This window comes from Phodopus roborovskii, unplaced genomic scaffold (genome assembly GCF_943737965.1).
Source record: "Phodopus roborovskii unplaced genomic scaffold, PHOROB, whole genome shotgun sequence".
NCBI lineage: Eukaryota > Metazoa > Chordata > Mammalia > Rodentia > Cricetidae > Phodopus > Phodopus roborovskii.
This window is the reverse complement of record NW_026126424.1, coordinates 8,598,295-8,622,681: the sequence shown is the minus strand read 5'-3', so window position 1 is coordinate 8,622,681 and position 24,387 is coordinate 8,598,295. Positions and strand designations below refer to the sequence as shown.

General features: G+C 39.8%; 1 protein-coding gene across 1 annotated transcript in view; it reads right to left on the bottom strand.

The window, feature by feature from the left end:
• The window catches only part of Ndst3 (N-deacetylase and N-sulfotransferase 3), a 132,954-nt gene that overhangs the window by 26,657 nt on the left and 81,910 nt on the right, over nt 1-24,387 (bottom strand). The window contains exons 6-7 of the mRNA XM_051185558.1: nt 4,539-4,721; nt 3,254-3,350 (exon numbers count right to left, since the gene is read on the bottom strand). Coding sequence (XP_051041515.1) covers nt 3,254-3,350; nt 4,539-4,721 — 280 coding nt within the window. The remainder of the gene's footprint in view (nt 1-3,253; nt 3,351-4,538; nt 4,722-24,387) is intronic.

The following is a 24,387-nucleotide window of genomic DNA, read 5'->3' as shown; positions in this document are numbered from 1 at the left end:
AGAGGCAAGTTCCTGGCCCAATGCTGGGAAACTGGGTTTTGATGTCATCTAAGCCACTGGGTTGATCTGTGACTTAGCCGTTAGCATTTCTTTATTGCAGTTTTCTTAAAGGAAAAAAAATCGCCTCATCTATGGATTTTTCTCTGATGGTGAAAGACACCCAATATCCTCTGCATACATGCTGTGGATATTGAGCTTGGGCTGTCTGAGGGACTCCTAACAGCAGGAGTGGGGGTGTCTCTGACATTTTCATCTGCTCTTTAGACTCCTTTTCTCCTAACGGGTTGCCTCATCCACTCTTGCTGTGAGAGTTTGTGCCTAGTCTTATTGTATCTTGATGGTGTGCTTGGTTGGTATCATTGGGAGGTCTGCTCTTTTCTGAAGGGTAACGGAGGAGCAATAGATTTAGGAGAGAGGAGAGGTAGATGGGGGCTGGGTGGAGTGGAAGATGGGAGGCTGTGGTCTGGAAGTAGTATATGAAAGAAGAATGAACAAAAAGATTAAAATAAAGACATCTTGTAACTCAAGTTTTTTAAAATTAAAAAATATAAGCGAACTATATCATTATTTAATGTATCTCATTGCCCACACTAATACTTGTTTAATATAACATTTGACATAAATAAACTTTGATGTAATATTTTTCTTAAGGCTTGTGCAAGCTAATTAACAATTTAATCTTTTAATAGGTTTGCGTAAGTTTGAGTACCTACACACAACAAATGATCAAAAAACATCGAAACTGCTAAACAGTGATGAGAAGTGTTATTCTTTTTAATGCCATTAGCACAACATTTTCATTTACTGGAATGACACATCACAGGTACTCACATAGTTTGGGAGGAAGGACGTCATTTTTAAAGTAGGGTTAGTGTTGTTTTCATCTAAATCTGGAGGTAAAGTGTGTAGCTCAGGCTACTCCAGGAGAGAGGAAGACAGTTTGGGTTCAGTTTGCCCAAGTTTTAAAGGGTCACTTGCAACTGCGTTTGTAAGATCATCACATAAAGGCATCTCTTGTCTGTACATTCAGTATTCCTAGGATACAAATGTTCCCTACAGTTGCTACATGTTCATTGTTGTGACTCAACTGTTGTAATCTAATGGAATGTGTACTGTCAATTTTATTTCAGGTCAAAAGACAGCAAGAGCAATCTCACTTGGGGAAGTCGCCAATCTAATTTTGCCAATAATACTATCATACTGCTGTTGGTACAAAATTTGGTATTTTATTATTATTCAAAGTCCTTCAAAACTGCACTTCAATAAGCAGTATATGTACAGTATAAAAATTGTTAAAACATCTATCAGCTACAAAATCGTCTAAACAATGACTAAGAAGAGATAATATACCAGGATTATATATCTAAGCTCAACAATGAGCACTTTACCCACAGCCAAGGAGACGCTACAGGATAAAATGCAAGGACCTGTGATAGACAATTCCAGTGTTCTTCAGCACCCCGGCTCTGCACTGGTCCTCAAACCCTGGCTGTAGCTGAGCCACATAAAGACTGGTTCACATATACATCTTTATCCATCCCTGGGTTTCTGACTTAGTAGATCTAAAGGTCTAAGGTGTGGCTTAGGAATTTTGTAGTTCTACAAAACAAAAGCTCTGTGATATCTATGCTTATCCCCTGGTGACTGTCTTTTTTTTTTAATTAAATAACTGGGCAAGAGAAAAGTAAGCAGTCTTTAAAATTCACAGGATGAAAACTGTTCTAACTGAAAGTCACAGTGAGAGAGAGAGAGTCGGGCAAATCCTATGGCCAAGCATTTTGTTGCATTTTCACCATCACTAGCAATGTGAACTCTATGTCATAACTTTCTAATCTGTTTATTAGGAAAGAAAAGACTCACTCTGTGGGTCTCATAAAGCTTCTGAAGTTTTTGTATGTTGTCCTGTTACCCAAACAGAGCCTCATGACAGTTGCCTAATTCAGCATTTGGAATGGGTAAATTTTATTGGATGATATAAATCACACCCTTTCCCCCCAAAAACCCAAAAAACCAACCAACCAACCAACCAACCAAACAAACAAACAAAACCCTGGGAAGATTAGTTTCCACAAAACATTCATTTTTCTATAACGATTTTATACCAAAGGCAAATGCCATATCCAAATAGGAACATAAACATTCAAAGCCCAGCAGAGCTTAGGATGCCCAGTAACACTTCTACTGTCAAAACATGATGTTAATATGTCTGCATCTAGTGTGGTAGCAGAAGCAACGTGTCCTGCAGGGCTCCCATGCAAACTGGGTATGCCAAGATTCAGACAAAGTGATCAGTAAAGAGGAGGCTATGTGCTGACCGAGGGAGGTCACTGAAGTTACTTCAGTTTCAATGTTCTCCTAAGCATCTTTAGGTTTTCAGTAGATAAGGGCATGGGAACAAGGGACGACTGCCATTCTTACCCACGCTCTCTGATTATTTGAAAATGGCATTAAAACTAATGAAGTGTCCTAGTCTGCAGATCTTGCACAGAATCCTAAGTTATCTTCAGAGACAAGGAAAGGGATTGCCACTCAAGGCAGTTCTTGTGGCTGTTTTCTCTGAAGCCAGAATCCAGAGGCCCTGAGAAATTTATCATGCAAGATGCAGCTCAAATGTTTGGCATTAAAACTTCCACCGGGCTTCACTCAAATACTGAGTTTTCAGAAACAAGAAGTTTATGGGGGAACAAATTGCAGACCAATTTACGAAGGTGCGCTATGCATTCCTCCTGGGTGTGAATAGCAGAAAGTTTTGTTTATGTCTAGGAATACTGCTTGTCAAACAGTTTTTGGATCTTAAAAAAAAAAAAAAAACAGGCACTTCTGCAAGAATGTAAACTGCATCTGAAATGTAGAGGCGATTTTTCTGGGAAAGATTTCTTATAAAGATCCAGGTACTTACATATGTCTCCCTTGGCATTTGAGCAAATCCTGTCAATCAATTTCTAAATGCAAAATTAGTTTTAATTTTAGAAATGTTAGCTACACTCCTAGAGTAAGAGCCTTAGGGAAAAAGTAAGATCTGCCAGCATACTGACTGCTATGTCTTTCAAATGACATCCATTTGCCCCTTCCCTTTTAAACAGAGCCTGATCAAGCCCTTAGAATGTTATTTAGCTCAACAAAAATGCATCAGAGTTTGCTGGAATGTATGCTGTGGCTTCAGTAGCTTTATAGGAAGCTCAAGGACCTGCTGCTAGAAGGGCTTACTGTCTACTATTTTACATTATTTAATAATAATAATAAAAGTTCTTACCAGTTTTCTGGGGTCCTATTACCAAGAATTTTGGTAAACGATCACAGGTTTTTTCTTTAGACCAAATGTCTCTGTGGCGTTTGTCATCACAGGGGTTCTATATGGGAGAGGAATATAGAGATGTTATGCTTGTGCATGTGTGTATCCATTTTTGAGTAGAGACTCCAATTATTATTTTTATTCTAAGTTATGGAGTTTCCTTCAAGAGGAAAGAGATCAAGTCATGCTAATTTAAAGAGAGTCAATTCCTCCCAGCTACCTTCAAAATTTGGTAAATACATATCTAAAATGACCGTGATGCTGAAAGTATCCAGTTTTAGCAGAAGTGCAAAATGAAGGTGAACTACTATTACACAGATAATATTATTTGGTCTATTTAAAATAAGACAGACTGTATATTTGTATCTAGAGCATACTTTCTCCTGAGATACAGTATGTGCATTAATGTAAAGGGGAAGATTTCAGCAGTCTTTAGTGCTACTTCATGAATGAGCAAAGAGGACAACTCTTTCCTTCTGTCCAGCTAACACTATAGATATGTGAAACTTGTTCATATGTTGCAAAGATAAAAGTCATGTACCTCTTCTGGTTGCTACTCTATAGAGCTTATTTTGAATCACTCTCCCACAATGATAACAATTTCAGCTTAAAGATAAGGGGCGAAACAAGTGGGAAAATTGTTCAAGTTACTAATATTTGGTGACTTACAGTAGTTAAGGAAAATGGTGCTTGTGACACAAAAACAAAACAAAAAAACAACCAACCAAATAAACAAGCAAAAAACGCAAAAAACAAAATACTCCACAAAAAAAAAAAATACTAACACTGGCTATCAGCACTGAGCTTACTCCAGAGAGATGCTAATGTGGACTGGTAACTCTATGTGTGTGTATGTGTGTGTGCATTCATGTGTGTATGAGTGTGTGTGTGGTGTGTAAGGCTGACCAGTTGGACAACTGCCTAACACACAACTTATCATTTTCCCATTTTCAACTTATGACAGTCTGAAAATTGATTTCTCACTTGTGACTGAAAATATCATCACCTACAGAGTACCACACTCCAAATTCTATACTTTCTAATAGGGGGAGGAACAGAAATGTGGCTCAATGGTTAGCAATAATATAGAACTACAATTCAGTAGGAAGTAGGTTCTCAAATCTTAATGTTTCCCAAATGCACAGCTTTACTTAGATGTTCTGACTTCTCACACTTGGATAACTTCACACAACAACAAACCATTTGTGGGATAAATTATTTATGCCGATGACTAATCTGATTTTACCTGCCAGAGAGGGTCTTTCTGATCAGGAAAGAGCTCAAAATACTTGTGAGCCAGCTGAGCTGGAGGCAGGGTCTGAAGACGCAGGTTTGTCCAGGTTTGCACAAAATTGGCTAGATTCACAAATGTATATAATCCCAGTCGGTCATTTCCATAGTTAGACAAATGGGTCATGAAAATACTGATCTGAAAAAGGCAAATGAACTTTGGCATAAACATAGGTCATTTTTAACACTAGAGGGCAGACTTAACTTTTTAATTAAATGGTCTGTATAAGGATTTCAATCAAGACCAAAGAAACAGTCACCCTGATATCTGACATGATACATGGAAACTCAGTCTGTGCAGCTTAAGAGAGAGCATCATTCTCCTGTTCTTCGTGGGGCAGAGCTTACATGAAATGCTACAGATCTGAACATGACTATTCAGTTATGTTTTAGCCCCTCTTGCTGAGCAGTTCTTAGAACTTCCAAAATACTTGGAAGGTGACTTTTAAATAGTGGTCAGCTTGTCAACACAGCCACAATTCTCTGATGATTCATGCCATTCTTAGTATTTGACCCTGAAAACTGAAACTTCAAAAAAATCATCCTTCTGGTTACTTTTTTTCAAATAGCATCACATCTGGCAATTCTTTCTTGTGTTGACTCAGGGTCCTGCTACATAGTACAGGCTGGCCCCAACCTCACAGTTCCTCAAGGTGTTAACATTATGAGTATTCCTTCCCTTCTCTTCTGACATTTGGAAGTCTTTGTCCAACACCCCCTCCCCACACACTTTGTGTGTGTGTGCACACAGATTCATGTGTATAAGTGGAGGTCAGAGGTCAACCTAGTGTACTGTTCCTCAGATGCAGTCTGGCCTCCCCCAAACCTCCTTCAAGGCATGGTCTTTTACTGGACTGGAATTCTCCCAATAGGGAAACTACTTAGCCAGTTTGTCTGCATGTAAATAAATTAATTAAAGATGTATATTAATCTGGTTAGTCGCTAGCCCCATTTCTTTTTTTAAATGAAAGAGCTAGTGTCTGCATTGCACATAAAGTGAGAAACACAGATGCTGTAGTACAATGCTGTGACACTAACGTAACAGAGTTGGCTGTTCAGTCACTGCACAGCAGTTTGTACTGTGATGAAGCAAGTTATCTACCTTTTTACTTGCACAATACAGAAAGCAAAACAGCACTGGTATTGATAAAGTCAGGCTATCCAAAATAAGCTTTGCTGAAGCTGAAGCTCATTTGTAAGAACTGAGGCAATATTTATAAAGTATTTAACTTAGCTCCCATCTTAGTTAGGATTTTTTTACTTCTGTGAGAAAACACCATGACTAAAAGCAAGTTAGGGACAAAAGGGTTTACTTCATCTTATAACCCTCAGGACACACTCCATCACTAAGGGAGGTCAGGGCAGGAACTCAAGGCAAGAATGAAGCAGAAAGGCATGAGAGATGCTGCTAATTTGTCGGCTTCCCCTGGATTTCTCAGCCTGCTTTCTTACATGCTTCCCAGGGGTGGCACTACCCATGGTGAGATGGGCTTTCCCATGTCAATCATTGATCAAGAAAATGCCCCACAAACTTGCCTACAGGCAATCTGATGGAGATGTTCTTCTCAGTGGTTATTCTTTTTAGCCTGGGCTAAGTTGACAGAAACAAGACAATAAAACCAAACCAGACCACTACCAAGGATAGTGAAATCTTCTTAGTCTATAAGCACTGCTCACTTTTTTTTTAACTCCATTTTGGTATGCCAGCCTAACATAATGTAGAGTACAATGCAAGCAAAGTGAGGCATGTTACCTCCTGACCCTTTTAGATTTTGGATTCCAGCCTGGAATTTGTTTTGTGCTCTTAGAGAAATAGAAGGTAAAAAGGGGAGTACAATCTTTAGGATATACAACACCTCGATTTATTTTAAAAATACTTTTTTATTTTAAAAAAATTCATTTTACATACCAAGCCCAGTTCTCCTTCACTCCTCTTCTTCCACCCACCCCACATCCTCTCTTCCTCATCCACTCCTCAGAGGGGGTAAGGCTTTCCTTTTGGAGTCAACCAAGTCTGACATACCAAGTTAAGGCAGGATCAAGCCCCTCCCTGATGGGAGATGTCATTCTATGAATATGCTTCTTCGGTTAATGAATAAATTACTGTTGGCCAATATGAAAGCAAGATAGGCAGGACGAAGAGACAAGAAGGATCCAGAGGTAGGAGGAGACTCAACATGTAGAGACTTGAGGGAGAAGAAGGTCCAGACCCTTAGATTGATAGAAATGGGTTAATATTTAAGACAGAGCTAGCCAATAAGAAACTCTAGTAACAGGACAACAGCTTTATATCTAATACAGCGTCTCTGTGTGTTATTTGGGGCTGACACGGCTGTGGGACTGTGCTGGCAGGAAAACTGCATGTAACACCTCCCCACTGTATTAAGGTTGAGCAAGGTATTCCTGCATAAGGAATGGGCTCCACAATGCCACTTCATGCACCTGGAATAAGTCCTGGTAACACTGCCAGGGGACTTCACAACAGATCAGGCCACACAATTGTCACCCCCATTCAGAGGATCTAATTTGGCCCGTGCAGGTTCCCCAGCTGTCAGTCTATAGTCTGTGAGCTTCCACTAGCTCCGGTCAGCGGTCTCTGTGGTTTTCCCTATCATGCTCTTGCCCCCCCAACCCCCATTGTTCATATGGTCCCTCCTTCCTCTCTTCAGCTCAAGTCCAGCTTAAGCCCAGTGCCTGGCTGTAGGTCACTGCATATGTTCTATCAGTTACTGGATGTAGGTTCTATGATGACAATTAGGGTAGTCACTAATCTGATTAAAGGAGAATGGCTGTTCAGACACCCTCCTCATTATTGCCAGGAGTCTTAGATGGGGTCATTCTGGTGGATTCCTGAGAACTTTTCTAGCACTAGGTTTATCCCTAACCCCATAATGGCTCCCTCTATCAAGATATCTCTTTCATTGCTTTCCCCCTCCATCCCTCCCACAACTTGGTCTTGATTCCTCATGTTGGCATCCCCCATCCCTTCCCATCTACCCTATCCCCTCCTACTTCATCCAGGAAATCCTAACTATTTCCCCCTCTGGGAATATTTTGTAATGAATCATAATTTCCATTCATGTATGGATATTGTTTATCTTTTGCCAAACAAATAACATACCCAAATTTTCTTTATTGGTTTATTGGTTCAGTTACAAAGGCATATGAAACAAGCATTTGAACTGGTGAGAACAAATAAAGAGAACATATTTGTTCAGAATGTCAGCTGTTGATCTGGTTTCCTTTCAGAGGTAGAAGGAAGGTGAAGTCTCTATTGGTGAAGATACCACTTACTTCAGAATCATAACTGGATCTGACCTGAAAGCCTCACCACTGAGGGCTAGCTTTGAGGGTACATGTGTCATTCAAGCTTCCAAGAGAGTGAAGCAACCAATAACAACCTACCTAGCTGTGGTGCTTATGAACTTCAACAGCTATCAACACAACATAATAACCCTAAAGGTGCAATAGTGGCACTCATGTCTTAATGGTAGTTAACAAACACTCTAATTGGACTTAAGGAAAACTTAATGGGGGAAATCACACCCAGGATTGGAAATCTAGCAAATTCCTAGGTCTAGTGAGGTAATGGATCTTGGAGGAGAACCTATAATTCCTAACTGCATTCTAAATAGTTAGCCTCCTATCTGCATGCAAGAGTAGCTCTCACTTCCCATCAAAGAACTTTCTCTTTGTAACAAATGGACATTACTACAGAAAACCACAACTGATCAAAAAGCAGAGAATAAATGAACTGACACATCTATAACTCAACACTTAAACCCAAGGCTCAGGATAATTGTGGACCGAGGAAGAGAAAAGGTTGTAGGAACCAGAGGAACAGGCTGGCTACTGTGATACTGTGTCTGCTAAAAATGCCGAGGACATCACACTATGAAGCCTGAATAACATGGTTTCCCACACAAGACCTAAATGAGGATGCTATCAACAGATATGCTAACATGGAAGGAAGAGTTTCACAATTCCCATCTCCAGACAAAGAACTACAGGCAAGTAAGACATGCTCAAAGTGGAAGAAATAGTCTTCCCCAGAGAAGAGTCCCTCCAACTGGTCAGTCTTGAAATCATATGTAATACCACCAAATTAACAGTTGCTAAAATATCATAGAATGTTTAAAATAATTTGAAATAAAAATGAAAACCAAACAAAAATAAAATTGTTATAGTCCCCTCAAGGATTTATTCTGATCGCCTCTATCTTGATACCTCCTATTTTCTCATCTCACCCTTCTGCGACATGTTCCTCCCCCGCAATTTTCTTCCTGGCCACTTCTCTCTGTTTCCTTTGCTTATAAACAATATCTTTATATCTTTAGCTTTATCCTACACACTGTTTAAGTAGTCTCTGATATCTTCTGGCCCTGAGATCTTTAAAGTTTTCAATTCTCAGGGTTTTATCTAGAAAAAATAGCATGAGTTAAGAATAATACTGACCTTAGGGTTGTCATTATAGCTGTAAAGAAACTCAAAGCACAGCCTGGTACATAGTAATTGCATAACAAGCAATAGCTATTTATAGTATTATAATCATTGATGCTCCTGCTAGTTTGAAGAACATCATTTTTCCTTGTTTATAACAGTATTCTAGCAGTTCACCAGCTCAGATCTGCCACCTCTTAACAGTCATTTTTCTGTACCCATCTTCTGATCCTTTCCACTAGGCAAGATTCTACTGCTAGTGACTTGGGATTTCTCTCATGCCATCCACTTAAAGCTTCTCTTATTTAATAATTTATTTTTAATTTTTTTGTGCATTGTTGTTTTGTGGTCATGTGTGTCTGTGTGAGATCTTGGAGTTACAGACAGTTGTGAGCTGTCATGTGGGTGCTGAGGATTGAACCCATGTCCTCTGGAAGAGCAGTCAGTGCTCTTAACCACTGAGCCATCTCTTCAACCCCCACTCATAACTTCTTTTTTTCTTTCTTTGTTTTATTTTTTTCTTAGTTTACATATTGATCCCAGTTTCCTCTCCCTCCTTTCTTCTTTCTCTCCCTCCCTCCCTCCCATCCATGCCCCTGACCACCCTCCCATTCCATCCCCCCCACCCCACAGGGAGGGTGATGTCTTCCAGGAGGGATCAACAAAATCTGTCAAGTCATTTGGAGTAGGGACTAGGCCCTCCCTCCTGCCTCTAGGCTAAAAGAGTATCCCTCTATGGGGAATGTGCTCCCAAAGTCCTTTTGTGCACCAGGGATACATCCCGGTTCCACTGTCAGAGGTCCCTTAGACTGCCCAGGCCTTCTAACTGAGACCTGTGTTCAGGGGGTCTGAGTTGGCCCAATCCTGTTTTCCCAGCTATCAGTCTGGGGGTCCATTAGCTCCCCCTTGTTCAGGTCAGCTGTCTCTGTGCGTTTCTGTAGCTTAGTCTTGTCCCCATTTTCTTATCACTCCTCCCTCTCTGCATCTGGATTCCAGTTTGGCTCAGTGCTTAGCTGTGGGTGTATGCTTATATTTCCAACCTAGATGCCCCTCAAGTGAAGAATGGATAAAGAAAATATGGCACATTTACACAATGGAATACTACTCAGCAGAAAACAAAACAAAACAATGGAATCTTGAAATTAGAAGCAAATGGATGGAACTTGAAGCAACCATCCTGACTGAGGTAACCCAGTCACAAAAAGTGGAACATGGTATGTAGTCACTCATATATGGATTTTAGACATAGAGCAAAGGATCACCAGCCTATAATTCATTTTGCCAGAGAAACTAGGATAAAAGGAGGAACCTAAGAGATTCATACAAGGTCCCTCACAGAAGGGGAAAGGGACAAGATCTCTGGAGCATATTGGGAGTGGGGGGCAGTGAGTGGAGAGAGAACTAGGAGAAAGTGAAGGGGAGGAGAGGAAAGCACGTGGGACTAGGAAGATTGAGTCAGGGGAGGAATAGATGAAAGAGAGATAGATAGATAGATAGATAGATAGATGAGAGATACCATAAAAGAGAGAGCCATTATAGGTTTGAAGAGAAAACTGACTCTAGAGAAATGTTCAGAGACCTACAAGGATGACCCCACCTAACAATCTGAGCAACAGTGTGTAGGCTACCTTAAATGGCCTTTCCTGATAATAAGATTGATGACTAATTTATGTACCATCATGGTGACCACTCATAGCTTCTTAAATCAGCTTTTTCACTGACTTGCCAACCTGATCTTGGAAGTACCTCTCCCATTGATTTCCCTCCAAACACAGAGATACCACAGCTTCAGGGAAAACACGACAGCTACTAACATGTTAGTATATGGTCCCAATCTTTTTTTTTTTTTAATTTTCTTCTTAACGTTATTGAATTAACTGGATTGAACTCTGTTCCTCGGGCTTAGAATGAGTACTTTAACACCCTGAGGACTCTCACTGGCAGCCCAGTCTCTTCCTGTATGTTCACAGGGACTTGAGCAGGTATATAGACCTAGGAGCCTATGGAAACCAGAGGAGGGCCTGGAGTTTTCTCTATAGCTCTCAACCTCATTCTTTTGAAGTAGGATTTCTATTTTTTTTTTTTTTGGCTAGGTTGTTTCTCTGTGCTTTGCTCTTTACCTTCTGTGCCTGTAGGTGGAATCACCACATCAATTCACTAATTTCAAACTACTCCAATCTATATCCTTCTAAATTTCACATGTGAACATCTAAGTGTCTACTTGGAATGTCTTGCATGATTAATTTTCTTTCAATTAATCTTAACTTTTTCAATCCTCTTCTGTTAAGGGCTGGCTTTCAGGACACTATAGTGAGGGGGTTACTCCTCTACATTCTAAACCCAGACTCAGAAACAGGTTGCCTGCCCATAAGTGGTTTACCAGCAAGTTCCATATGAACAAGTGCCACATGGTGGGTTGTGAGACAATGGTCCCCTTTGTGAGGTTCCCATGACCAAGAGTTCTCTTGATTTGGCTATTTGTGTGCAACTGAGAGTCCTTAGGTAATGAGATAGTTTTGGGCGTGGTCGGTCAGGATTCTGACTTTGAGACACCCGGTCACAATCCCTGCTGGTAGCTTTGCTCCATTGGCTCCTTAAGTGCTTACATCTGGCATCTGAATCTGCAGTTTGTGCACCCTTAATACTAGGTCTCCCAAATCTGATGTGCTTTATAATGGTCACAGTACATCTCAGTGTAGAGTAGGCACATGGGCATCATACTATATAATATAGCTCTACAGGCCACACCCTTTGTACTTCAAGAGTCCACCAAACATCTTTCCCATCTCATATTTTCATTTATCATCTTTTGTTTTCCATCCCAGGGAATGCATCTATCCCTGCATTTGTGTGTGTGACTTACACCTCCTGGTATATCCTCTCATGTTTCCACTCTACCTGCACATTTACAGTCCAATGTACTTTGTGCAATATATAGCCTTTAATTGTTATAGGGTCCTGTTGCTAAATATTGCTCACCAACATCAATGACTATATTATAGCCTTCACTGAATAATTAAGGAAATATTTAAAGATTGAATTGAATAGGCTGCTAGTATTTGTTGAATAGAACTGAAGTCTACCTCATTACATTGATTCTTTCTTCTTATAATGGTGCTGGACAGTGCTATGCAAGCTCCCAGGGATAAAAAGTTATCACCAATCTGTGATGATTCAACTTTTCTCTTGCTTACTGAAGTTTCTGGGCACCCTCTATTGGAGGTGGCCAGAAAGGACACAGCTGGCATGTGAGATGAGGATTTTGAGAACTTGGCATATTCTTCATATTTTGTGTTATCCTGTTTTATACCAAAAGCTTTTTCATTCATTTTATTGCTTCCAGTGGCAGCAAACAGATGTTGCTTTGATTTCAAAGGTGTAAATTTACCGAGATCTGTTTTAACACTTGCCTCGTGCCATGCTCATCCTTCAGTGATCTCAGAGGAAAACTGTTGCAGAATGATTTTCAGAAAGGCCTTAGCATTTTGAATTTGAGTTCTGACAAGCTTTGAAAGAAAGCCATGGGGGCAAAACCATTGCTCTCAATTAAGAACAGGTTTCAAAGGTACAGGGATAAGGTCAATGTAATTTAAAGCAATTTAGCTTGAAGTGTTTTGTCTTCTTCACCATTACTTGCTTAATTTTTCTGGCTCTACATTCAGAACTACAACTTCAGCTCCTTGGTTACAAGCTAACGATTGATGAATGAGTGTTTCTGCTAGATAACAGAAGTAATGCTACTGGAATGCACTGCTACTGCTTCAGCTTCGGAACACGCATTTACATTTCACGAAGTCACTCCAACTCTTACGCCAGTGATTTTCAATTAAGTCTGCCTTGTGTCCATGGCCTGTGCAGTTGTGCTGTTGTTTCCCATTATTCTGAAAAGACCCTACTTCAGCGGTTAAGAGAACAGACACAGCTGGTCTTGTAGCATTAGACTTACAGTGACAGAATGGAGACCATGGCTGACGACAGCTTCAGTAGTGATTAATTAGAAGAAAACCTTTCTTATGCAGGCAGGAGCATGCCATCAATGTGTTACTTGGTTTTGCAATGCAAACATCTTTATCTTCTTGCAGAAAATACTTTCCTTCTTAACTTTAAATCGCTGCCCTCACAGCATAATGAAAATATAGAGAGGAAATTGAATTAAATGTTTGCAAGTGTATCTAATTTAACTTCAAAGACTTGGTAGGTGAAAAAAAAAGAAAGAAAAACAGACTGCGTGAAAATCTGACTTTGGTTCATACGTGAATGAACTGAATTCCGGCAACCACAAAGATGGAACTCACTGTCGGGAGACTTTAGTTAACACACTAGCTCATAGGGCTAGATCCTGCTTGGATGGGGTAAAGAACTTGTTCGTTCACGTGAATTAAAAAGTACTATACTTTCAAAAGGTGGGAACTCCCTGCTGTTTCTGCTTCATTTATTTACTACTATTTTTAATGACCATACAAGTAACATATTTAATTATGAATGCTATAGTTGAATTCCATTTCCAGTTTTGTGAGGCACCTCCCGATTAGTTCTATAGTGGCCGTTTGTATTCCCACCAGGCAGCTTTTTGCTAATTTTCCTGATGACAGCCCTTTGGACTAGGGTGAGACACTCACAATGTAGGTTTTTACTGGCATTTATTTCTCTGATTTCTGGGTGTTCAACTTTTTTTTCCATATAATTATTGGTCACTAGCATTTCTACTTTGAGCGCTGTCTATTCCTTGGCCTAGTTACTGACTGGAAGATTTTAGAGTTTGGTTGTTTAATTCATTGAGTTCCTTATTCTAGACAATTCCCCACCAAATACACATTGGCATAGGTTTTCTCCCATCTGCAGGCTGTTATTTCACTGTATTTCCTTTGCTGTGCTCATTATACTTCTAATTATTTAAAACTTAACATTTTTTATTTAATTGATTTATTTTACATCCTGATTACAGCTTGTCCTCCCTCCTCTCCCCCCATTCCCTCCCCAAGCCTCCCTTCTGTTCCCCACCCCAATCCACCCCTCTTCCATATTCATTCAGAAAGGGGTAGGTCTTCCATGGGCATCAGCAAAGCATGGCTTATCAAGCTTCAATAAGACCAAGCACCTCCTCCTGTATTCAGGATGGGCAAGGCAATCCAGCATGAGGAATAGGTTTCCAAGAGCTAGCCATAGCATCAGGGACAGTTCCCGTTGCCAGGAGTTCTACAAATTGAAAAAGCTTCACAATTGTCACATATATGCAGAGGGACTAGGTAAGTCCCATGCAGGCTCCCTGGTTGTTGGTTCAGAACCTCGTGAGTTCCTAAGAGCCAGGGTTGCTGTTTCCTGTGATGACACTGAACCCCCTGGCTCCTACAATTCCTCCTCTCTTCAGCAGGACTTACTGAGCAAAACCCAATGTCTGACCTTAGGTTTCTGAATCTGCCTCCATCAGTCACTGGATAAAGGCTCCCTGCTGACAACCTGGTTATTCACCAATCAAATCACAGGTGACAGCCAATTCAGGCTAAGCATTGACTGCTACTAGGAGTCATTCATAACAATAGACTTGGAAAAACTGTGATACAGGGACATATATGAGCATAATAAATACCTTTTACTGAAGGTTCCTAGCCAACATCAACATAAATGGAAAGAAACTCAAAGCAATTCCAATATAATGAGGAACAAGACAAGGATGTCCACTCTTTATTTAAAGTCATTGAAGAAAGAAATTAGAGATGATACCAGAAGAGGAAAGATCTTCAATGTTTAAGAATTTCAAGGATTAATAGGGTTACTATAATAAAAATGGTCATCCTAACACAATCTATCAAACATTAAGTCTAATCTGGTTTAAAATTCCAAAACAAGTCTTCACTGGTCCTGAAAGCAAACTGTATAGTGAGTTTTCTGGCTGGCAGGACCAACCAGTCCCAAAGAAACATACTGATGCTATAGTAATTATGAGATTTTGGCCATTACTAGTGTTTCTTATTGGCTAGCTCTGTCTTAATATTTAACCCATTTCTATTAATCCATGAATTTCCTCATGATTTTGGCTTACCAGGAATGCTGGACCTGAACTCCTTTGCCTGCTACGTTTCTGCAGAGAAGAGAGTGATTTCCCATTTGTCCTTGCTATATTTTGATTATGCCCAGCTATATCACTTCCTGCCTGTTTGTATAGACATCCAGACATCAATGGTTAGCTAGTAGCAGATTTCTGCCCAGACACATCACTTCCTTGGACCCTCCTTACTACATAAACTTAACATTTTTAAAATATATTTTTAAATTTTAGGTAGCTTTGTTAGTCCAGTGTTTTATGATAAATCATGGGAGTTCCAAATTAGTTCAGAAATTCACTTCTTTATGTAGAGGGTAACCAATCAAACAACAAGAAAGAATAGAATGAAGAAAATCTACCTGCTATACATTGATGAAACAACCCAAGATTGCCCTATCTTTATGAGAAAGAATTGATGTTGGGTTGCTCTAATACAAGCTGCATGTAAGGGTTTCAACTGAAACATAGTGTTTTAATAAATGAAATGTGGCATAAAATTAAGTTAAGAGCAATGGTTTCCCCAAGGCCTAACAGGGCAAGACAATCTCAGCTGTAAGAATCAGGCATGAAGCTGTGTGAAGATGCAGAAGGAACACACACACACACACACACACACTCCCTCTCTTAAATTTTATGAGTTAAAACAGCAATGGCTACATACTGCAAAGATTGCAGGAAAAACAGGCTGTTGTTTTTCACAATTGTGGTGGTTTGAATAAGAATGGCCCCAATAGGCTCATATATTTGAAAGCTTAGCCATCAGGAAAAGCACAACTTGAAAAAATTAGGAGGTGTGGCCTTGTTGGAGGAAGTGTGTCACTGTTGGTGGGCTTTGAGGTTTCAAACCTCCAAACTAGGCCAGTGCCTCTCTCTTCCCACTTCCCACAAGTCTGAATATAGAACTCTCAGCACCTTGTGCAATACCATGTCTGCCTTGTGCTACCATGCCCCCATCATGATGATAATGACTAACCCTCTGAAACGGTAAGCGAGCCACAATGAAATGTTTTCTTTTTATGAGTTGCCATGGTTGTGGTGTCTCTTCATAGCAGTAGAACAATGATCAAGACACAGGGAAAGAGTTTAGTTCTCAGAGACTCTAAGCAGGTCTATGTGAAAATAATTTGTAGTGGGAACCGTACATTTGACTCATTATCTTGTTATTCTTTAAATTTTAAAAGTCTTATAATAAGTTATTTATAGGGAAGCCATTCATAGGTGGTGCTATTCTATGTCACATGTTTTCAATGTTTTAGGACCTATTTAAGCCACCTTGTTAAAAGGAGCCAGCAGTTATCATTGTTCACAAGCTAAAATCATCAGCCCTGCCACATGGCACAGACTGCTGAGAAGAGACCCAAGGGACTCAATGATGTTATGAAATGGAAAGGTGTATTTGTCTTGATTAAAGTACAAGACAGTCTGACTTATAGAACACTTTTAAAACTGTTTTACTTTGATATTATCTTTTTTATTATTGCTATTATTACTATTATTATTTTTTATTCACAATCAAGTGTCCTTAGGCACAGTGGGAACTTTGAAAGTTATATATAGCTTTAAACAAATGGTTTCATTGAATCTTACTGACTGAGGAATGCTACCTGTTGATAAAGAATATTTGCCTTATTAATGGAGATAGGGGAGGAAATGGGAAAGGGGATAGCAAGTGTTCTATTTTATAAATCTGACTTTTTGTTTGTTTTTATGTTTCCTACACTATCACATATAGGACTTTGGGTCAGGCATAGACCTTCAGGTTTATGAACACCTCAGCTATTAACACTGCATGACAATGTTCCCCAAACACATGATGCTTTCCATTCTCATTCTGTGTGAAGCATACTAACCCGTTGTCCTCTGCATCATGCTTCATCATGACACAGTACTGGGTGCTATGTGGCTTTCCATTAATTCCCCTTGTGAATCTGCATCATAATTTTCCCTACTATGAACTCTATGTCATATGTATTGTGTTCTGTAAATATTTCATGCCAAAATAAATATATGCAGGTATTTTTCCTGTTTAAGTACAGAAATATAAAAAGATGGTACACGTAATTCTCTAGCCTGCCAATCTGCTTTTTATTTTAATAGATTTGAGATTTTTCTGTATCTTTACATATGAACACCTCCATGCTTTAGCAAATGTTTTCCCTAATTATGATAGCATACACTGATATATGCATATATATATATATACATATATGTATATATATATTGCTTACTGAGTCTATGAATTTCTCTGTTAACATATATGACTATGTGATTATTTACTGAGCCCCCTTATCTGTAATTTTATCATATACTGCCGTTTCTTAGTTATATTATAGCAGTGATGAAACACTATAATGGAAAATGACTTGGGGAGAAAAAGGTTTGCTCACACTTCTACATCATTGTTCATCACTGAAGGAAGTCAGGACAGGAACTCAAACAGGTCAGAAACCCAGAGACAGGAGCTGATGCAGATGACATGGAGGAGTGCTCTTACTGGCTTGTTTCTCATGGCTTGCTCATACTACTTTCTTATAGCACCCAGAAGCACTAGCCCAGGTGTGGCTCCACCCACATTGCACTGGGATTTCTCATAGCAATTGCTAATTAAGAAAATATTCAATAGACATGCATATAGCCTGATCTTATAGAGGCAGTTTCTCACTTGAGGTTCTCTTCTTTTTGACTATGACATTAAGTTGATGCAAAATTAGGCAGCACACTGCTGTATGGATTACTCACTGTGCCCATGAGTCACTAACACTTACTTGTTCTGCTGTATTTGCCATAGACTGGAATTATAGAATGAGGCCAGGCCCATTCTACATGGAAACCCAGTGTCCATACCAGCTGGAAATCAGGTAGGTGATCTTTACCCTTTCTTATCCTTCCTTACAGTTTTCCAGTCTCCTTCCCAGTCATGTAACAGCCTGCTTTCAGGGGCCTGTCGTTCCATCTTATCTCCATCCCTGGTGGCTTCTGCCAAACCTTGCAGTAGACCCATCTTTATTCCTTCCTGTGGACCCTCTCAATCTTCTATCCCCTAACCCATTGCTTCATGTCAGTCCCAAATACCAAGAAACACTTATTACTTAGGAATCAAATTGGAGACCCAGACACAAGTCTACATAACTATTGACACCAGATATTTGACAAAGAAGCCAGAGATACACACTGAAAAAAAAAAAAAAAACTTCAACAGATGGTGCTGGTCAAACTGATGACTTCTTGCAGAAGAATACAATTAGATCCGTGCCTATCATCTTGCACAAAACTCAATTGCAAACAGATCAAAGAACTCAAGATAAAACCAGATACACTGAACCTGACCGAAAAAGTGGGGGATAGCCTTGAACAGGAAAGAGTTTTCTGAATGGGACATTTATAACACAGCAACTAAAACTAAATGTGACCTCACAAAACTGAAAAGCTTCTGCATGGCAAATGACATCATCATTCAGACAAAGTGGCATGCTATAGAACTGGAAACTATTTTTACCAACTATACTTCTAATATAGGGCTAATACCCCCAACTACACTAGAATAGGGGATCAAAAAGGGAGAAAGGGGAAAGTAGGCAAGGAAATGTGGGGAGGGTTAGCTAGCACTAAGGGCCATTTGAGGGCTCATATGGAAATGGATTACAATGGAAGCCTTCTAAAACATATGCATAAATGAAAGAAATCTAAATGGAATCACCAAGTAACAGGGGATACAAAGCCCCACTAAGTAAAACCTCCAGTGTCAGCAATGGGTCACATCTAATAGAGGCCACAGGAAAACCCTTAAATAACTCAGACTACTAGTTGCTCTCCATAAACTGATGGTAAGGCCCTGTTGCTGAAGAAAACACCTACACATTTCATTGAACACAGGGAAGTTGAGCTGGTGGCTAACTAGAACTTTAACTCCTATTGACGAGTGTTCATAGTACTGGGAGGTACCCTGCATGCTACCAGAGAAAGGTAAACAACAACCCAGTTAAGGACTCTTTGATTTACATTGGTAGCCTATATTCATGATATGTTGGTATAATAGTGGCACAAAAGTTGTGGGAGTAACCAGCCACAATCTGAATGGATTTAAAGCCCACTGTGATAGTTTGAATAGGGATGCCCTCCCCACACACCCACAGGCTCACACACTGGAATGATTGGTCATTAGGAAGTGGCACTACTTGACAAGGATTAGAAGGTGTGGCCTTGTTGGAGGAAGTGCACCACTGCAGGCAGGCATTGGGGTTTCAAATACTCAAACCAGGCCCAGGGTCTCTCTCTCTCTTCCTGCTGCCTGTGGATCTGGATGTAGACTTCTAAGTTCCTTCTCCAGCATGATGTCTGCCTGAGTGCTGTCATGCTTCCCACCATGCTTCCTGCCGTGCTGATAATGAATTAAACTGCTTTAACTGTAAGCAACCCTCCGTGAAATGCTTTCCTTTGTAATAGTTGCTGTGGTCATGGTGTCTTCACACTTACAGACTGAGACACTCCATGAGATGGAACCCTTGCTTGACACTGCTTGGATGGCCAAGAACCTGTGACTAGATAGGTCATGGACCTAGGAAAAGACCAAATACCATTATTTTGGTAAAGGAGCACAATAACAAAATGACTCCAAATAACATTTTGCTATATCCATACATCAGTGTCTCGCTCAACCATCATCAGAGATGGGTCCTCCTCAGCCGATGGGAAGTAACAGAGAGAACGAACACTGTGTACAGGGTGAGCTACTTTGGACCATTTAGTCCTAAATGGTATGTCTTCATCAAACTCTTCCACTCAGGTCTTAGGGAGCTATGAGAAGAGAAGGTGGAAAGAGCATAAGGGCTGGTGGGCTGGAAGACACCAGGGAACCCGTGACCTCCAAAAACAGCGAGACTGATGCACATATAAACTCACAGAGACCATGGTTGCATGGACAGAGCCTGTATTAGTAAAAGACAGATGGAGGCCAAGTGCAGAGAGAGGAACTAACCCTAACCCAGAAGCTATCTCCCGCGACCAGCTACTTGCAAAGAAAAAAAATTAGTTTTCTGTAATGGAGTCTTACTGAATATAAAAATCACATTTAAGGGAGGTCCCAGCCCATGCCTGGCATTAGATGACCTACACAAAACAATGGTATTTTTGGAAGGTTTTTTTTCAGTGCCTTGCATGGGCAATATTTTTTCTTCCCTGTGACTGGGTTTCTCTGTGTAACAGCTCTGGCTGTCCTGAAATTCTCTTTGTAGATCAGACTGGCCTCAAACTCATAGAGCTCTTCCTGCCTTTGCCTCTGTAGTGCTACAATTAGAGGAATACACCACCATTCCCACCTTAGTTTGAACCTTCTTGATAACATTTTACTAGAGCTAATAAAACATGAAGATACACATTTGTATTTTCTCAAGGCAGAAAGTATGCATTTACACAAGCCTTTCTTTTCTTCAGAGGCCACCTAAGTCATAGAATTGCTTGTTTTAATAGGTGTCAAGTCCTTTTCCTACATTTTCCAGGCTGAGCGAATACTTCGGTTGTGCCTATCCCCAGGAAAAGGAAGAAACAGGTCACACACTGAGTGTTATTAATGTCATAAGATGGATAAGGTTTTTTATTATTTTTCTTATTTTACATATCAATCCCAGTTTCTTCTTCCTCCCATCCTCCTATGCACCCCAACGACACCCCCATCCCATTCCCCATCTACTACCCAGGGAGGGTGAGGCCTTCCATGAGAGATCATCAAAGTCTGTCAAGTCATTTGAGGTAGGGCCTGGGCTCTCCCCTGTGTCTCTAGTCTAAGAGAGTATCCCTCCATGGGGAATGGGCTCCCAAAGTCTATTTGCACTAGGGCTACAGCCTGGTTTTAGTTTTAGTTATGTTAAGGAGGGCTCATTGTTTTAAATCTGGAAGAGTCATTTTAATGCTTCTGAGATTGGATGGAGAATTATCGCAGTAAATAAGGATCAGGATAAACAAATAGGCCGAATAGATGTTTATTCAGGGAGAAATAACTTACAACCTAGACAGATGAACACCAGGAAATTCAACCCGATGCTCTCCTGTCCAAGTCACGCCAGAAAGAGAGCACCTTTCCTGGCCCCCTCTGACCTCCTTCCACAGGTCACTCCACCCATGGCTCCACCCCCCAATGGGCGTGGTCAGTGCCACAGACAGACTATCTCACTACAATTCCCCTTTTAGTCTAAAGAAAAGATTTAGGCTTAATACAAAACTATATACAAAACAGTGAATAACAAGTGTGCTCTAAGAAAAGGAAAATCGAGAACAAAATGACCTACATATCTAGTCCTAGGGTGAGGGCATAATGGAGTTTACAATAGAGTTGTCCTAAGCTGGAAAACGTAAGTCTAGTACCTAATATATGTAACTAGAAAGAGAGAATAATCGTTGTGATAGTTTAATCTTCAACCTCATCAAGACCTGAGAAGGAAATTAACAATACTAGAGTAGACAGGAAATGTGGATGGGCTACTTCCAAAAGGTGCAGCAAGGACAGAAACAGCAAGCCACCTGAACAGTCACCTTAGGTCTCACAGCCACGTTGGTACACCCAGATTTGGCTAAGGCCAAGAGAACTTGACAGACCACAACAACAGCAGGGAGATAGAATGGCTGTCTTACCCTGACTTGGCAAGGTTAAGCAGTCTTTTATATTTGTCTCCTGCAAGCACATAGGACTGCATGTCCAAATCAGTGGTCAAGGTGGGGGTAATTCTTTGCCCAACAGGCCATTAGCTGAGGCGAGATTGAATTCCAGCAGGAGCAACAACAGTGTCCAACATCTTTTCGGGAAAGTGCACGGTGTTGTCAGGAGCAACAGTGTCTCATGTCAATGGAGTACTAATATTAAAACATTTAAATGCCATGTTCTGCATGTCTATGAAGTGATTGAAGATTAAGCATCTATATCTGACTAATCTCATAGGTACAGGAAATGTGAGTGAAGATAATCTGTAATACTCGGGAACTTAGCTAAAAAGACTGATTAAAACTTCCCTGAGTAAAGCAGGAACAAATACTTAAACAATATAACTATTACATATACCTACATGTAAATCCCTAAAATAGAGGTAGAGTATAAATGTCAAGACAAGAGGTAGAACTATAAAGGGCAGCAAGATAAATATCCCAAATTGTATCAATATACAAAATGTCTTGAATACAAGAAAAGTATACATACATAGAATATGGTAAAAAATAATGTGCATAAAACATTGTAAGTGGAAAGATTTAACACAATATAACAAAATATAAACTTAATTTTACATAGCTTACCACATAAGAATACACAACAATGTAAGCTGTAAAATACTATCTCATTCTTACTCAAATTCTCAAGAAAATAGGCTAATCTACCTATATCCCATCTAAACCATACCTTTCCCAACCATTCCCTATTCCTATCTAAAAGATAAACCCGAGTGTAAGCATCACCCAATCCCAAATAATTAAAACCAACCCAAAGACGATGACTATTATCCCAAAATTTTAAGGGTAGGGAAAGGGGGCGTCGTCATATTAAGAATGATCACAGCCAATTATTTTTAAAGGTAAAAAGGAAATTATGGTATTGATATGATTACTTTGTTTTGGAATGGATTTTCATTTATTGATACAATTTAAGGTCAATTTTGTGATGTGTATAATTCTCCTTTTGTTTAGGCATTGTGTTTATATAGTTCATTCAGAAACATATTGTATAATGTAGTACAGATTATAGATAATTACCTATGATAGTCAAAGCTTAGAGTTAAGTTAGTTAGGTTTTCAAGATACACAGAGATGTATTTGAGATAGATAGGCATTCTTCAAACCTTTCAAAGACCTACAGAATATGGCATTTAAAATGGTTTAGGGTTTTCGTGACAGTGAGACATAATTGCTCTTGGCAATACCACCTGCACCAGAAAAGAAGATGGACATTGAAGAAACTCGTTTTGGAGTTTGCTTCCAATATGGCAAGACTAGCCATTTGGACAAGATACTGCTCTTGTCTGGACTGTTTGACTTTATGTTGTATAAACTGGACTTGCAGGACCCACAGAAAAGTGACTGCTGATTCAAGATGGACATTGCTACAGAGTTCCTGCTTCATGGAAGAGTCTGCGAGACAGTCTGTAGGACACAGAGAAAAGTGACTGACAAACTGCCAATACAAGAAGACAGTTTAAAGTTTCCTGTTTGCTGAAGAGTCTGCCAGACACACTATGGCTAATGGGCTGAAGATGGAAGATTACAGAAGAAATTCAGGTGCCTGACAAGGCAAGATGTCTCTGTCATTTCTAGAGTTTATAGACTATCCTTCTGTGGTCTTTGAAGGAGTTGAAGACAAATAGTTATGGTTATAGTTTTCCTTAGTATTAAAGATAAGTTACATAGACTTTAGACACACAAAGATAGGATAGATGATGGAATATTTTCTTCAAATCTTGCTAAATGTTAATGGACTAAATAGTGTTAACTGTGATTCTTATTTGATAACTGTTATGTGATATATTTTGCTATGTTAAGGTTAAAACCCTTCTTTTTATTTAGACAGAAAAGAGGAGATGATGGGAGATGTCATTCTGTATATGTTTCTCATACTGATTAATAATAAAGCACTGTTGGCCAATAGGAAAGGAAGATAGGAGGGACTAGGAGACAAGGAGGAAATAGGAAGTAGTAAGGAGGAGTCAAGATGGAGAGTCTGGAGAGAGCTGGATGCCAGCCACCTCTGCGGTAAGAGAAGGCCATGTAAAAATACATAGATCAGCAGAAATGGGTTAATAATTAAAGACAGAGCTAGCCAATAAGAAACAAGTAACTGGGCCAACAGTATTGTATCAAATACAGAGTCTCTGTGTATTATTTGGGGCTGGCGAGGCGGCAGGACAAGACCGGGTGGTGTCAGGCGGAAAAACCATACTCATTACAGAGAATGTCTTTCTAAAGAATTTATTTAAAGAAACATTAGGGCACAGCAACCTTTGAAATACAGAAGGATGTAAATGAAGAGACCATGAGTGATGTATGAATAAGAATCATGTGTATGTGATATTGACATGACTGGAGAGATGGAAATATGTGACCAAGAACAAGAAGAGATGCCATTTACTAAATAAGGAAAATGAATGGAAAGAGAAAGAGAGAACAACCAGAATGGTTTTGCAGTTCAAGGACGTCATTTGGAAATATCCCAGGGACACTACATGAAACAGGCCAAGAGTTTGCCAGGAAAACTTAGTGATGTCTATGGTGCTAGAAAACAACCAATGAAATGCAGAACAAACATCATATTGGTGACAGAGATTGTAGTCAAGAGAGCAAATGCTGCTGA